The following is a 15,149-nucleotide window of genomic DNA, read 5'->3' as shown; positions in this document are numbered from 1 at the left end:
CTTTAGCTTGTCTTTCAAGCTCACCCTGTCCCCAGGCTTGAGGGAATGCAGAATAAAACAGAGGGGGGAAAAAAAATCCTCTCTTCAACACAAAACGTTCTGAAAGCCTCATTGAACCTTGTACTGTTTCAAAGCTATCAAGAGCTTTGCTTAGGCCTTGATTTAATCTGAATCAATGCATAATGCAACGAAGCTGTTCATAGTACATTAATTTTACTTCCATTTCAAGCAGCCAGTTTTCAGACAAACACTGTAATCATTCGGAGTTATATAAGTTTATAATGGCTGCTGGAGGCCTGTTGCAATCAGTGCCAATTGCTATTAGGTATGTAAATTGTTATGTAAAACATACAGGTTTGACATTCTTCATCAAAATAACACATGGTCTTAATCTGGGAGATAAATTAGAGTAAATAATACTTCAATGCATAGAGTTTTCCCTTTAAGGAAATAAAATATCCTACAATCTATAGATAAGAAGGAAAAGTACCCCCATTTACAGCTTTTGTTGGTAACAGAAAGATCTACATTGCGCTGCAATATTTATGTAAAATTTAGTTACAACTGTATCTTCCCCACATACAATTGCTTTACAGATTGTGGCATTACAAGCTGTACATGCCAAAGCAATTCTAAACATTGCATTCTGCATTAAATAGATACAGTCTGGTTTTATATTCTCCACAGTCAGTAATTTATTATCTATAAACACATTTTGGGGCTTAAAAATACGATAGCTTTTGTGCCTTTCTTGACCATGTTTAAATGTCTTCCTTTAATATTTGTCCTTTCATAAAGAACATCTGGGCACAATAAAGATACGTCATATTATTAAGTCAGAAGAAAGGCATTACAGACACTGCAGATTTACAAAACAGAAAACTAGAGAGTTTTCAACATGCCTATTTCTAGTCATAATCAGTGGATTTAAACCTATAAATATCTGGCAGCAACTACCCCAGAAGGAAGAGATGCAAATCCAGGCATAAGACATTGAAATGCCTGGACTGGAAAATGTGTAGATATAAACGTGGTCCCCCCATCCGTAAGGCTTTAAAATAGACTTCGTGTGCAAATGCTTTCTCCAGAGAAGCCAAACCATTCTAAAATGCCAACAAGAAAGTGAGAAAAAGGATACTTACTCTGCTTAAAACCTAAATAGGGTATTCGTTCAATTGGTGTTTTCCTTTCTTTCATATATTTATAAAGAGCCACAAGGAAAGCCTGCTCATCAGCTCTGCATTCTTCACCTACGGCAATCTTTGATTTATCCTCACTTGAGCCTTTTTTACAGTTGCTGTTGTTACTCTTGGGTTTGGGCAAAGCTGACTTAGCCTCACATTTTACCTGGGAAAAGAAAAGATGTCATATCAGATCTGGGTAACCTTTAATTTTCACTTAAGGAGTAAAAACCCTCTCCTAAGCAGCATGGATTGTTGAAAAAAAATGGAGGCCAAACCATGCAACTGTGTTTGAAGGGAAACAAAGGAAGCTATTTATAGAGCTAAATGTCTTGTTCTGAATCTTAGTCACAACATTTTTAAATAGCCACATCTTTAAATCATTATAACCCATTGGTAATGCTCTCCAGATCTGCATTTTTATGACTATACATTGCTATGTCACAGACAGCTCCCATCTCTCACATACACTTGCCATTAGCAAGTCTAATAATAACCTTCGTTCCAGGATTGACACTGAGCATTGTCAACTCCCGTAGACAACCCTTGGAGCTGAGGGTGCTCAGCCCCTTCCAGGAATGCTTGAGCAGCCAGCTCTGAAACGACACATTTTTCTCTCCTTTGGCCCACCGAAATAGATGCAAACCTTGGCAAGCCTTACCCAGGCAGATCAGAGGCTCTGCTGTAGCACGGACTTGAGTGGGGCTGAGCATCTGCTTAAACTTAAGCATAGCCCCTAGTATTCAGCAGAAGGAAGAGGCTGGTAGCCGGAACCCTTCCCGACAGACGCCGGCAGCCCCAGTGCACGCGACTCCCAGAGCTCCGGTTCTCCCACCAGCCGCCCCGGCAGCCCCGTGCCAGTCAGGACGTCAACAAATTGGAACTGCTTTACCTCTCATCAGGATTTAAACATGGGGAAAAACGTCCAGAGAGAGCAGCTTAATCCTGCAGTCCTCCTGAAGATAATCCTCTCATTGAACTGAGCAAATTACAACTCCGGCATTCGCATAATTTATGTATACAAAAAACAAATAGCAGCACCTTGCAAACTGACGTTTAAAAGCCCTCCATGACCAAGACGGGATTGATACACTTCCAGTGAAATACTGGAAGTCCTCTAATACAGAGCAGTGGAGATAGTTACACATATTTTGGGTTTGCACTGTCCCTCCAATGCTTTTGAGTGCTGCTCCATGGCCCATCCAAGATATGTCTTTTGTGCTCCCAGGGGGAGCAGGGAAAGTGCAAGAGCCAGAATTTGGTATTTTAGGAGGACATCAGAGGAGAGCAGGGTATCTCGCTGAACAAGAAGGCAGGAGCTCATAGCCAAGTAAGTCACTGACTCTCGTTCACTCTCCCCACTTCCAAACCAGGTGCTTCCTGGGTACTTGTTGACATTTTGGAAGTAAGTGCTATGAAGAGCATTACGTAAATGCTTGTAAACAAACACCTCATTGGAAAGACTATGATATGTTTATTTTATCTCAATAAAGCTACCCAGTGTTCAGGCTCAGGGAAAGCAAAATCTTTTATATTCCTCCACGGTATTAACTTCGCAGAAAACACTGACTTAAGGTTAGCTGCCTCCATAGCTTTCCACAGATACTGGACAAAGCAACACTGGCTCCTAACCAGAGGGGAGAATGGCCATGATTTTCCAAGGTAATGGATGCTGCTGATAAATCTTCCTGGTGGACGCTGCATGGTACAGACTTGCTTCTCCGAGGTAACGCCGCAGGGACTGGATTTCCTGTGGGATTTTCCTTGACCACTTGCTGCTAAGTTTGTCTGCTGCACTGCTCGATATTCTCTGTTTGCGTGGTTCGAAGAGGTATTGTCTTCCTACGGCACAAGACACCATGCTTTGCCTTTTAGCAATAGATGTGCTCGTTGATTAAACTTCTGTAAAGATCCTGGGTTTCATCCAAAACTCAATGGAGCTAATGGGATTTTTTTCCTATTAAATGAACTTTGGATTTCCTCATCCACTTTTCAGTTCAGAGCTGTAATCCCTTGACTTTTTTACTTTGGCTCCTCGCAAAATTATTTAACAGCTTCCACTTAATAAAGTTTAGATTACATTGTCACAGATTTCAATGCTATACCAATGAATGGGTTAGCACTCCCACTATGAGCCCATTTTCAATAAACTTAGGATTCTTAATTTGAGCTGCAAATTTGCTGCAAGTGAAAACCTGGAATGAGTTCACTGGACCTGGGAACAATTCTTCAGTTTGTCACCCACTTGCTAAGTCAAGTCAATCAATCAATCAATCAATCAATCAATCATCTTTTTAATGGATTTTCCTTTTTCAAACTAGACAACTCAGACCAATATTTGCAAAGACAGCCTGGGCACGGACGATAAATGAAATCAAAGCTCACTACAATGCAAGTGAACTAACGGCAAGGGATGCTATTCCCAAGGAGACAAAAGGAAACAAAAAAATGACATTAAAAAGCCACCAGGAGTGAAAAAACCCATGTTAACACACAACCTCCTTCTCTCCAGGGTACAGTGAACTGAGGTCAAAGCACCTGTGGAACTCAGAGGTGTCAAAATGCAATGGATGGACTCCAAGCAATGTCAAGTTCAACCATGCTTTGAAGAAGGCTGCAATGCTTCATCTGCTCAGGGTTCAAGGCACAAGCCTCACTTACGGAACCTCCCCGCTGTCTAACAGGAGATATGGATGAAGGCCATGATCAATGATTCACGAGAACCAAAAGGGACAAATGTCATTCTGGGTAATACCGGTGTGAACCCAGCATAAACACATAAAAGTCAGTGACAGCAATGCCAGATTTGCACCAGGCACTTTTCTCTCTCAAAACATAATTTTGCATCCTCCTAGAGGGCAAGGACTGGAGGAACGTCCTGAACACAGAGTTTTGCTTGGTTCTGCTCTCTTTTTTGGTCTGCTCATGAAGCCTGAACGACTCCATTACAAATGAAGAGTTCGATTTCTGCAGGAGGAGTTAAAGCTCTTTCATTGTAGCCTCAGTGTGAGGCCTCCAAAAGGAAACAGGGCTAAGGCCCCAACAGGCAACCCAGCGCTGCGGCGTGGATAAGCTGGGGGTGTTCTGAGATGGGCTCTGGGAACATCTGACCACCTCCTACTGTGTGTTCCATCAGGGGCGTATGATCCAAGACCAAATGGCCGGTGAACACTCGTGGGTACCCCTTTACAGCTGTCTTCTCCTGCCAGAGGTCACAGATAACACAGACCACCGCAGACCCGCATTTTAGAGTTTCCATCAGATAATGGCTGAGGCGCTCAGAATAAATCTCTAGGTCTGAAGAGCATGCCAGGACACCTGTGGCCACAAGAAGAGCATATCCTGGTAACTTTTCTGTACAAACGAAGTGAGAGATTTCCTTTAGCATTTGTACTAGGAGATGTAATGAGCAGACTCATTTGGGGACAGTTTCTGTGTTTAACAAGTTAATCCTTTCAGCTCTTCAAAATGGTCAGATCAGCCAGTTCTAAGAAGCTCCACAGTGCACGTCTGCACACTTCGGATGCGAACACTCTTTGGGAGCTCGAAGCAGGTACGACGAGTCTCATGTTGGAGCCTACAAGTCCCAAAAGCATGTCCAGCACTGACGACACGTGAAGAATGAAAGCTTCCAGAGTCCTGGGAGTGTTTGGAGAGAAGAGCTTGATATATGTCTCTCCAGGAGAGCTGATCCTGCCTCAGTAGGCCATGTATTCTTGTGATTTTAACATTTCCAGCCTGGGAGGGAACCCCCCTGGGATCTTCCCCTGGAGGTACTAAAATGGATGCAGTGACCAGCAAGGACATCAAAAGCAAGAGACAGTTCACAAAAGACCCACTTCCCCTGGCAGCACCTGCAGGTCCAGGACAACATTGTCTGTCATGCTATCGCTCTATTTTTAACAAGCCACCTACACTGGAATTTATTCAGAGTTGCTCCTACCCAACCAAACACTCTTCTGTGTCAGGTAACAGTAAAAGCCCATAAAACGATCTGCTCATGGTTCAAGGTAAACAAGGCTAATGAGAACTAAGTTGTAAGAAGGTACAAAGCTTTCTAGTCACTGGCAGCTGGGAACATGAAATTCAGCAAGTCATGACAAACACGTGGCTTCCATTGGCCTTGACAGGCTCAAACCCTCAGTCTTCAGAATGTCGCTTCTGCCGTTTTCCAACCCAAACTGTACCGCCACTGTGTCTCCATCAGAGCCATCACCCTGCCTCCCAAGAGATGAGGCTGCTGCCAGACACCAGGTGCCACAGTTTGAGGACAAAAGCAGCAGAACTTCTGGTCAAAAGGGATTTTAGCTGGAACAGGAATACGGCCAGGACCGCTGCCAAAATGTTTCAGCATCTGACAGAAGTGGATTTGTCCTGTTTACACTAGCAGTGTTCAACCCTGCTCTCCATGGACCCGTTGTCAGCATTAATTGGAGATGCAGTACGGACAGAGGAGAAAAACTGATTGTGAAGCCCAATATGGAGACTGAGATGATGACTTAACATCTCAGCTGTTCCCAACAATTGGAAGACCATAGGTGGATCTCCATTCTCCCCTTCTCCAAATACTCTTTCCCTCCTTTCCCAGAAGGATCTGTATGAAGTGCAATACTTCTGCTGCAGAGGGTTTCTGATTCACTGTCCTCCTCTTATAAAAGTATATCCACAGCCCTGAGATGCAGATTGATGTGAAGAGCAATGGTGAAGTCAGCGTGACTACATGCAAGGACATTTTATCATGAGCATGTCTATTATTTATAATGAAATTAAGCTGGCCAAGATAATTAATGCTATTAATATCTGCACAATGATGAGCACAGTATGACTAGATAAATAGGTGGAATTACTTCTTATCTGAAATATCCTCCCAATTGACTGGAAGGGTGAACCCAAATATAAACAGGGAGGATAAACAATTTGGTATGAAGTGTAACTGCTGTTTTTAATTATCTAATACCTATATATCAGGTACTGAAGAGGCAGAACTACTCATGCTACAGTCCTGGATGCTCTGACAACATGGTCCATGCAGCAGTTTGCTGGTAATATTTTAATATGAAAATGGGTTGGGGGAGGGGGAAACTGAGGCAAATTGAGACATTTTCACACCACAGATTTTGCACATTCTTCCACAGAGCAAAAAATTCCAGGCAAACTCTATAGTGTCTGGCAGGACCCCGCAACTCAACACACCAGGCTCCATCGCCTTCAACCATTCCTGTCTAACACGATAGTACAGACTCCAACCGAGCACAACAGGGCACAGAAAGAAAGAAACAGTGACTTAAGGGCAGAGCTTCATCATGAACTTCAGCCTCTTTAATCGTCATCAACAGAAGGCACAATTTTAACTGAACTCCTAGGGAGGAGGAGGAGGTGGAATTTAATTTGCCTTCCTCTGAGAAACTGAGAGCTGAACACTTCCACTTGACCTCTTTAACCTCCTAATCTCCCAGGACATTCACTGCCTACAACAATACCAATGCAAACGGATCTATAGATCCACTGTATTTCCTAAAGAGATGGTCACAACAATGGAAGTGTTTCTCAGATACACATCCATCTAATTTATTGAAACAATGGATTCAGGAGGAGTTGGCCTAAAAATTCAGTCTATGCAAACCTGTTTAGCTCAAAAGTATCACAGTGACAGAGTTCTGCCTCAGATAAAAATCTACAAGTACTGCTCTAAGTAATTTTCCGTCTTCACATCTTACAGTTTCAAATTAAATCACCCTGAAAGAAGCCATTTGTGCTGCCCTTTTTTTTTAAAGAGAAAACCAAGTTCCTATTTAAAACCACACAGACAACATAGAAAATAGGATATAAATTACACTACAGAAACTCAATTTTAAAATATTTTAAGGAAAACATACAAACCCATAAATATCTAAAAGATTAAGTCTATAAACACAAATCAGTGATCCAATTTTTAGTTGCAGTATGGGCTAAGCACTGCAGCACATACAGACGACTCTGTAAAAGCAAGCACTATTCAACAAACCCTGGAACACGCAGCTCAGCACTCAGAATTAAAGAAACAGCCCAGATTTTGTTTTAATTTTGTACTGAATTTCTGCCTTTATATATATACTTTTTTTTTTTTAAATTTAAAAAAAGTCAATATCTTAACATTGGGGTTATGTCGTTTGTGTGTGCTTCTTAGAAACCATTACTGAAGCGGCTCTTGTTTCATAGTCTGTTTATCTTCAAACTTATATTTAGAAGTACATTGTAACAGGGTGAGCTGCTCCCAGGTTTATTTTTAATTCAAAGATACTGTCACAAACTATGTTTGTGTGTCACAGAATGTGAAAACTAACACTAGATGCCAAGAAAGCTTAAGCACTACCAGTTACCAACAAGCTGATAGCATTAGGTTGTTAGGTGATTATAGTTGCTGGTAACTTTGAACACAGTCACGATTTAAAGTGAAGAATAAAACTACTGAAAAAATTACACTTATCTCCTCAAGAAAATAAGTTACATTCTAAATTTGAAACAGCATGCTGGGAAACAAAGGCAGGGCTGTACCTAAAAAAGGAGAGTGTAATGAAAAGAGTATTATTAAGCGATTTACCTTGGCAACAGCTTTGCTTTCAGAATTATTGTTGGAATCCTTAATGCCATTTAATGAATCTCTTCTCTGTGGGCAAGGCTTCTTTTTGCGCGGTCTGCCTTTAAGATTTGGCGCTGAAAATTAATGGAGAACAATTTGAGCACATTGTCTTATACTGGCTTCTTAACAGCTGAAAGCACAATAAATAACTCCACTACAATCAATCACAGAAATGTACAAATCTGTCTACAGTAAATGCTTATTACAAGACTCCCATCCTCCATGGGTTACATCTTGACACACTATATGTTTCTATAGAATATTCCCCCAAGTCTAATCTATTCTACTTTCACATAACTAATTAATAAAAAGACAAACACTGGTCTCCGAAGGACTCAGAGAGAAAGCACAAATATTTCTCCATGGTACAAAAAAAGGATCAAAATAGAATATTAATAGGTAACTTTGCATTAATCAGCCTGCTGCAATTATTATTTCTAATATTCAAGCAAGAGTACTAACTACTATTTCCAACTTTGGGAAACATCTGTTTTTGGAAATGCTCTGAAATATTAAAATCCTTGCAGCTCCAAGAACTGTTTATATATCCTGTCATTCTTGTCAAAGTTCTTCTAAAAAAGTTTTTTTAAAAAAATTACCCTCGAGTCCTGAAATGGATCAAAAAACCCCTTAACAACTAGTTCTGGAAGTTGACAAGTACTGAAATAAGTGATTGATTGTTTCATAAGGGTTACATACCACACATATAAACTAACATGAATCACTTTCAGTTTTGTCCAATTCTTAAGATAAAACAGCTCTGAAATAACACAGTGACTAAATACTAACTGTGCTGAGCCATACGCAGAATGGGATATGGATCATCATAAAAAACATCAGACTCATCTTTCAATAGTGGTTTTACAACATAAATTACAATCACATATAGAAATAATAGATGAAGCAGATGTTTGCTCATTATTACGTGTCCTGCCTGCTTTCAGATTTAAAAATCAGCCTCTGACTACTATGGCAACATTTAAAATGATAAACAATTATTAACTAATGACTGTACCGAAGAAGATAATTTCCTTTAAACCTTTAATTTCTAGGTAACCATTGTTTTCATTACTTAAAGGGATGATTAGAACAACGTCAGAAATCTAAACACCACAAACCTCTTGAGTGCCTTCTAATTGTTTCTAATCTTACATTTGTCACACAGCAAGCCAGTGGTTTCAGGACATTTTACATTTTAATTAGTTTGCAAACACAATAAAGGGTGCTAATTTGATTTTATAGTTTGAGTAACAGTGTCATATTTGGTCTGCTCAGAGAAAAAGAAAAGCCATGGGTTTAAAACCAAAAGTCCAAAAGACACATCCTTTTTCTTCCCCCAGCACTGGCACACAGTCAATATATACATATATATATATATATATGCATGTGCGTATGTGTGTAAGTCTATAATTGTGTCTATATAAAAATATGTTTATCTCCCTATAGAAATATCTCCATCTATCTCCAGTGAAGCACATTCTGCTTATTGAAAAGTACTGCAGAAAGCAATTCTGAAATTGTCATCTGAGGCTAACATGCAAAATCAAACAAAGAGAGAAAGAAATTATTACCCATTCCAGTCGACAAACATCTGCCTGATTTATATCTGTACTCATGAATGCGACAGCATGTGACTGCACACTACGTCGCTGGAAGTCTCGACTTGGTGTGGATGTCAGTCTTACACAAAATGAACACTGAGAGTATTTGCTCCGTGCTTACAACTCCCCTCCCCCTGCCGCTCCATTACTCATCTGAAGAGAAACGAGCGGCTCGGCGGGAGCGTGGGACGAGCTCCCAGGATCCGCTGCCAGCCCTGGTCCCAGTTACAAACCCCGTTCAACCCGCCGCCTTTGATGCCTTCCCAGCACTTACTGGTTTGTGCACACCTCTGCGATGGGACGGGCAGGTCGTTGAGCACCGTTAGCCCCACCAGTTGCACCTTCTTTAAAAAGGTGCTGAAGAATATAGAAATGTTCCCTCAATGTACTACGCTGGCATGAAAACATCAGCCTTCAGATGAATGGGTCCCTGACCTGGTCTGAGAAATGGCTGGAGCGAGATGTGGTTCAGCTGAGACCAAATACACTTGCTTGTGAATTGCTTTTTCTTTTTTTCTTTTTTTTAACAAACAAACTAGTTCAAGTCTCAATGTTTTCCAAACATACTTGTTATCCTGGGTTTTGGCACTGTACTTTGTATCACACTATAAAGCACTCCTCATGTTTTGCTAAAAGCTTTAAAAGCAAGAAGGCGTTTGTTCCTGAATTCCAGGTATATTGAGCTTGCATATAAACGCTGTTTGACTTGGAGCCTTCCAGGGCAGCGCTGGCACTAACCCACCACGAAACAGGGTATTTACATTCTGCCCGTGGCTCGGGAGCCGCAGCGGGAAGGTCTCTGTGCAGCACACACGGGAACCGTCCTGCACACAGCACCGGGCGACTTAAAGCACTTTAAGCCATTCCAGATCAGACATACAATTAACAAGAAAGCCGCAACTGGAATTAATACCAGAAGAGAAGGTCCCTGCCTCTGGTATCTGCTCCGTAAGAGAAAACATTTGAAATAGTTCCAGTCACACTTGAAACAAAGCCATTAACATTTGCTCCCTAAATCGTTACAAATAAATGCATTATTTGAAGATTATTTATACTTCAGCCGTATCCATTTTATTCTCTGGAGCTAGGAAATACAACTAGGACCAAAGGAATAATTTACAAGTCACATACTTGTTTTAACTCTTTCCATCTTTTGTTTCATTTATGACATATTCATGAGCACGCTGCAGATTTTTTGCATTTGTTATTCATAATTATTTTAAAGCAATTTTACACACATGTTGTGGACTAGTCCTAGTCCATTTCCTGATGACATTGGATGTTCAGTATGTACTGGACAGCTAAGTGAATATCCCATGTTTTTTTGTGCTTTCTGGTGGAAAAGGACTTCTGGTATGACTACCTGAGAATATCTGAAACAACTCAATTTCTTCACGTTTGTGCACATGGCTTTCAAATACATTTTCTCAAAGTGTTTGTGGCAATGAGACTTGATAACTTGTACCTTCCCAGAAGGTGAGAACATAAGCAAAGCAAATTAAAGAAAAAAATGAATAAGTAAGTACAGAAAAAACTTGTATTTATTTGCCACCTCTTTGGTTTCAGTGCCTGAAACTGACATAGGAGAGACAGGACATGCTACCAATTTAAATACTTGGTTTCCCAGGTCTTTGACAATGATTGCTTTTGTCATTTCCTTCCCTTCCCTTCCCTTCCCGATGTCAACTAAAAGAGGGAAAATTCAGCTACTGGTATGTCCACTAGGAGCCTTGGTGGGCTGCTGGGAACTGTTTTGCCTCTACTTGGGTGTGACTCAAAGGCTGGATTAGCACAGCAAAGGTGCCCTGTGCGCTCAAGGTTTGGGATGCAAACCAGAACATCCCACTCCTGCAATTCGCAGGTGACAACACCCCAGGAGAGCAGAGCTGCTGCTGCTGCTGCTCAATGCAGGGACAGATGGACGGAAGGGCTGTAAGTAGGGAGGTACACCCGGTACAACAGAAATGACCCAAACCTCCGAGTTCAGACCTCTGGCAGTGAAAGGGCGTTCATCTACTTGAAGCCCACACAGGCCTGTGCCTTGCTGACTCGAGGAGCCTCTTCTTGAGATTACAGCTCATCCCAAGTTTGCCAGTCATCACAAAGGGCAAGGTCATTTCAAAAATGGCAATGCACAAGAAACCGTCTTCCCTGCAAAATCTGCAGGTGCAATACCAATCTAGAGCCAAGCAGGGAAAGCCACTTCACCTGCTGAATCCAGGCACATGTTTCGGGTATGACCAGGTAGAACACAAGCAGTTCCAGAACGCACACAATATGAGCTGATGCTCCTCGTATTTTGAGAGCTAGAGGAGCATGAGGGCTCCCCACCTTGGGCTGGTTATCTTTCCCATAAATGTCACCATTGTGCCTGCTACCTATACCCATCAAAAGGAGTTCAGAAGGACGTTTCAGCGCTCCTCAGATGCCAGTTTTATACCAGCATGTTGTGTTGCTTCTTTGTTTCCCCCTGAGCCCACCAGCCTGGTTGGCCGCGCAATGCACCCACCACCACCCGCACCGCTGAGGCTGTAATGTGGGGTTTCAAGAGAAATAAAGCAAGAATCCAAGATGAACGAAGATCTAATTCAAGTGCAAGCATTTGTAACTGTAAAGAACAAAAGGTGTGATTATTAACTAGGATGCATGTGGTGTGGACTTTGTTCTTCAGCTGACTATTACTTGGTAGAAGTGCTCCTGATTAAATGAAAGTGTGTGAAATGGATATGTCACAAATATCAACAGTTACACAAGCCAGGATGACAACCATATCTTAACAACTCTTCCCATTCTGGAATACGTCTTATTGCCATCTCAATTGTGAATTCTCAGGCAAAAGAAAATCATTTATAGGAATCTGAACAGAGACAGGAATGTTTTATTCTCCTCCATGTTCGAAAGGGTCCCTGGGTGTTGTCTGGAAAGAGGTAATCATCGCAAATCACACACAGATTGCTGCTTGCCATTTGACATGAGGGATCAGCATTTCTCGGAGGACCACGAAAGGTTAACTTGGGACTGAGCAGGACACAAGAAGACCGGGCAGAAGAAAAGAGAAGAGGGAACAGCTTGTGCCTGTGGCAGTGGAGTGAGAGAGGGAGACGGGGAACCCAAGATCTCATTTGGAATCACACAACTTTCCCTGGCCACAGCCATGCTGAGCTCCTCCCCAATACCCCTTGGTTTGTCTAGAAGCACCTTCAGGAGAGCAAAAGGAGGAGCACACAGCCATGGTCTTCATAAGCAGCAAGTGAAAGGGAAGGTGAGGTGCAGAAGCTGCCACTGCCACCTCCTCTGTGCAAATTCTCACTTACAAGCCCACCTGCCTTTAAAAAAAACAAAAGCATTTAGTCCCTGATGTAACGTAAGTGCCCTCAGTAACATGAGATTAAGATTTAAACACTTTTATTCTTATATGGAGACTTGTATCTTGCCTTCTTCCCCCCAAACCGTGGTTAAGCTCTGCAGTGCCAAAACACCAGCAATGCCCTGCATGTTTTTATTACAAACCCTCACACCTGAGAGGTTAAATGCAAACCCTGCGTTTTGCATGGCACAGTGAGTCAGGTTGTCTGTAAATGTAGACTGGCAAATCTTTGCTGACTGAAATGTACCTCAGGAAGAAGGTAACCTGGTGATCACAAAGCCTGTTCTTGTGAGTTATGGACCACCATAAATCAAACAAGGAGAATCCAGAGGCACCTGCAGCAGAGAATTAAAGACCAGGTATTGGAGATAAGCTCAGTAGCAGGCTCCAACCCATAAAGCAAGACAAGCCCCACAGAAAAGAGAGGAGCTCAGGGTTAATGCTGCTCACAGTAGCTAGATGTGTCCTCAAAGCCAGAGGTCTTCTCTGTTCATGAAGCCATGAAACAGCATCATTGTTCAAAAATTACATCTTCCCCTTCAGCTCTCTCATCAGCCTGTGCAAGCATCAGGATATTGCAGGTGATCAGGAGACGACTACGCTGCCCACCCACTCAGAAAACTCCCAAGGTTGTGGTCACTGCTCTCCTGCCACTACCACCCTCAACTGCTCGACTTCCAGGGACACTCTCTGCTCAGCAGGACGTGAGAAAACAGGAGCATCTCCAAGCCTTGCCACCTAGTATAACTCCCAGCTCGGGGTTAAACCCGAGGACGGCAGGTTCTATGCAGGGGAAAGAGAAGCACCCAAGAATGGGAGCTGCTGTGGTCAGCTGTGATTAAACACTACATATGGTGGAAAAGCATAGGCTGCTACAAGCAGACAGCACCTCCACCAGCCACCTTCTTTACCCCAGGAAGGGGAAACGACTGCCAGACTTACCATCTCCCTGTTATCAAGTCATCCTTGCTTGAGCCATGTCCATGCTGAGAATGGAATGTACTATGTACACACAGCCACCCCCAGATGCACAAATAAGAGACAATGGCTGTATTTCTGGGGTACCTGACTTTAACAGGTTAGTTACAGTAGAATTATCTTTTTTTTAGGAGTCTGATTATCATTGGAAGTCCAATGAGTTCAACCCTCCCCACAGCACTGTTCTCTAGATACACATATTTTGGCTGATGTAAAAGATGTGTTGTTATAGGAAGGGTGTTAAAAAAATAGTGGCCTTCACACAGCTGAGGTCAAGCTATGTTGGCACTTTGTCAAAATCAGTGGTGTAGCCAAGAGTTTTTAATGAGCCTGGAATGCATTACCTCATTTGTCATACCTGGATCACTTACTCATGCTGAGTCCAAAATAACCTTGGACCTTGCTGGCTGCTCAACAAACCATGTAAGTAAACAGTACTGTACTCATGCCTAAAACATGTACCTTTTTCTTGCTCACTCAACATTACTTATTCTAGAGAACATCTAAGCAATTGTAATGCCCACGATCAAAGTTCTTGCCCTTCCCAGGCTTCTCTGATCTACATAACTATTTCCTGATATTACTTTTGATTCTGGCTTGCGGGTACTCCAGTTTCTCAGAAACACTTCAAAAGGGGTGGGGAGGTGGGGGAGGAAAAAGGGAAAGGAAGGATGGTCATTGCCATATTTCGCTGAGCAACGTGCTGCGATAGCTGCTCAGCATTGCTAATGCACTTAAAACTTACACTACCAACCAGATTCTGGCTGCCTGTTGGTTTTGTGACCATGTTCCTATCCTGTGCAAGGATGAAGGAAAAGGAAGGAACAACTGCATTTTTGCCAACTGCAACAGCATGACAACACAAAAAACTCAACTGAGCTTGTAAAAATGTCCAGGACCACTGGCAAAGAAGGGCCAGTGGAAGACCTGGGTCTACGTTTAGGGTGGGCTTAAAAGTCTGGTGAGCTCTAAACCTGAGAGGTGGGAATTCACCAGAGGGAGGTAATCACAAAGCCGGGATTAAGGTGGAGCACTGGAAGGTGCAAGAAGTTGCTTGGCCCTAAGTTGCAAAACCATCAGTAGATACAAAACAGACTAGGAGACTTTCCCTCTTAGGCAGGTGGAAACAGCAGGATGTGTCAGATCACAGATCACCATGATTCAGGTGCCAAGCAGAAGCTGGATGTGGCATACGGAGATGCCCAACCAAAGTCAAGGTGAGAAGAACGGTCCCAGATCTCCAGGAAATCCAGAACCGACCATGCCTGCAGGCAGGTGGCAAATAGCTGGTTGCTGGGGACACCCCTAAAGCAGCCCGGCAAAAGTTTGCTCTTGGCTGAAAAACATGCTTACATGTTGCACCTTCTAAAATGTAATGAATAGAAAGTTAACAGTTTTAATGG

At 42.4% G+C, this 15,149-nt stretch overlaps 1 protein-coding gene across 5 annotated transcripts in view; it reads right to left on the bottom strand.

Annotated features, from left to right (window-relative positions):
- Positions 1 to 15,149, bottom strand: part of ARID5B (AT-rich interaction domain 5B) — a 116,080-nt gene that overhangs the window by 29,685 nt on the left and 71,246 nt on the right. For 3 of the 5 annotated variants that reach the window (XM_065068592.1, XM_065068594.1, XM_065068591.1), the window contains 2 exons: positions 7,762 to 7,874; positions 1,143 to 1,347 (listed from right to left, as the gene is read on the bottom strand). In XM_065068592.1, the coding sequence (XP_064924664.1) occupies positions 1,143 to 1,347; positions 7,762 to 7,874 (318 nt within the window). Of the gene's footprint in view, positions 1 to 1,142; positions 1,348 to 7,761; positions 7,875 to 9,371; positions 9,531 to 15,149 lie in introns of those variants that run through there. The other 2 variants (XM_005498152.3, XM_065068593.1) reach the window with 2 other exon arrangements.

Source organism: Columba livia, chromosome 6 (genome assembly GCF_036013475.1).
Source record: "Columba livia isolate bColLiv1 breed racing homer chromosome 6, bColLiv1.pat.W.v2, whole genome shotgun sequence".
NCBI classification, from domain to species: Eukaryota; Metazoa; Chordata; class Aves; order Columbiformes; family Columbidae; genus Columba; species Columba livia.
The sequence above is the reverse complement of the archived record's forward strand: the minus strand, read 5'-3'. Positions and strand labels throughout refer to the sequence as shown.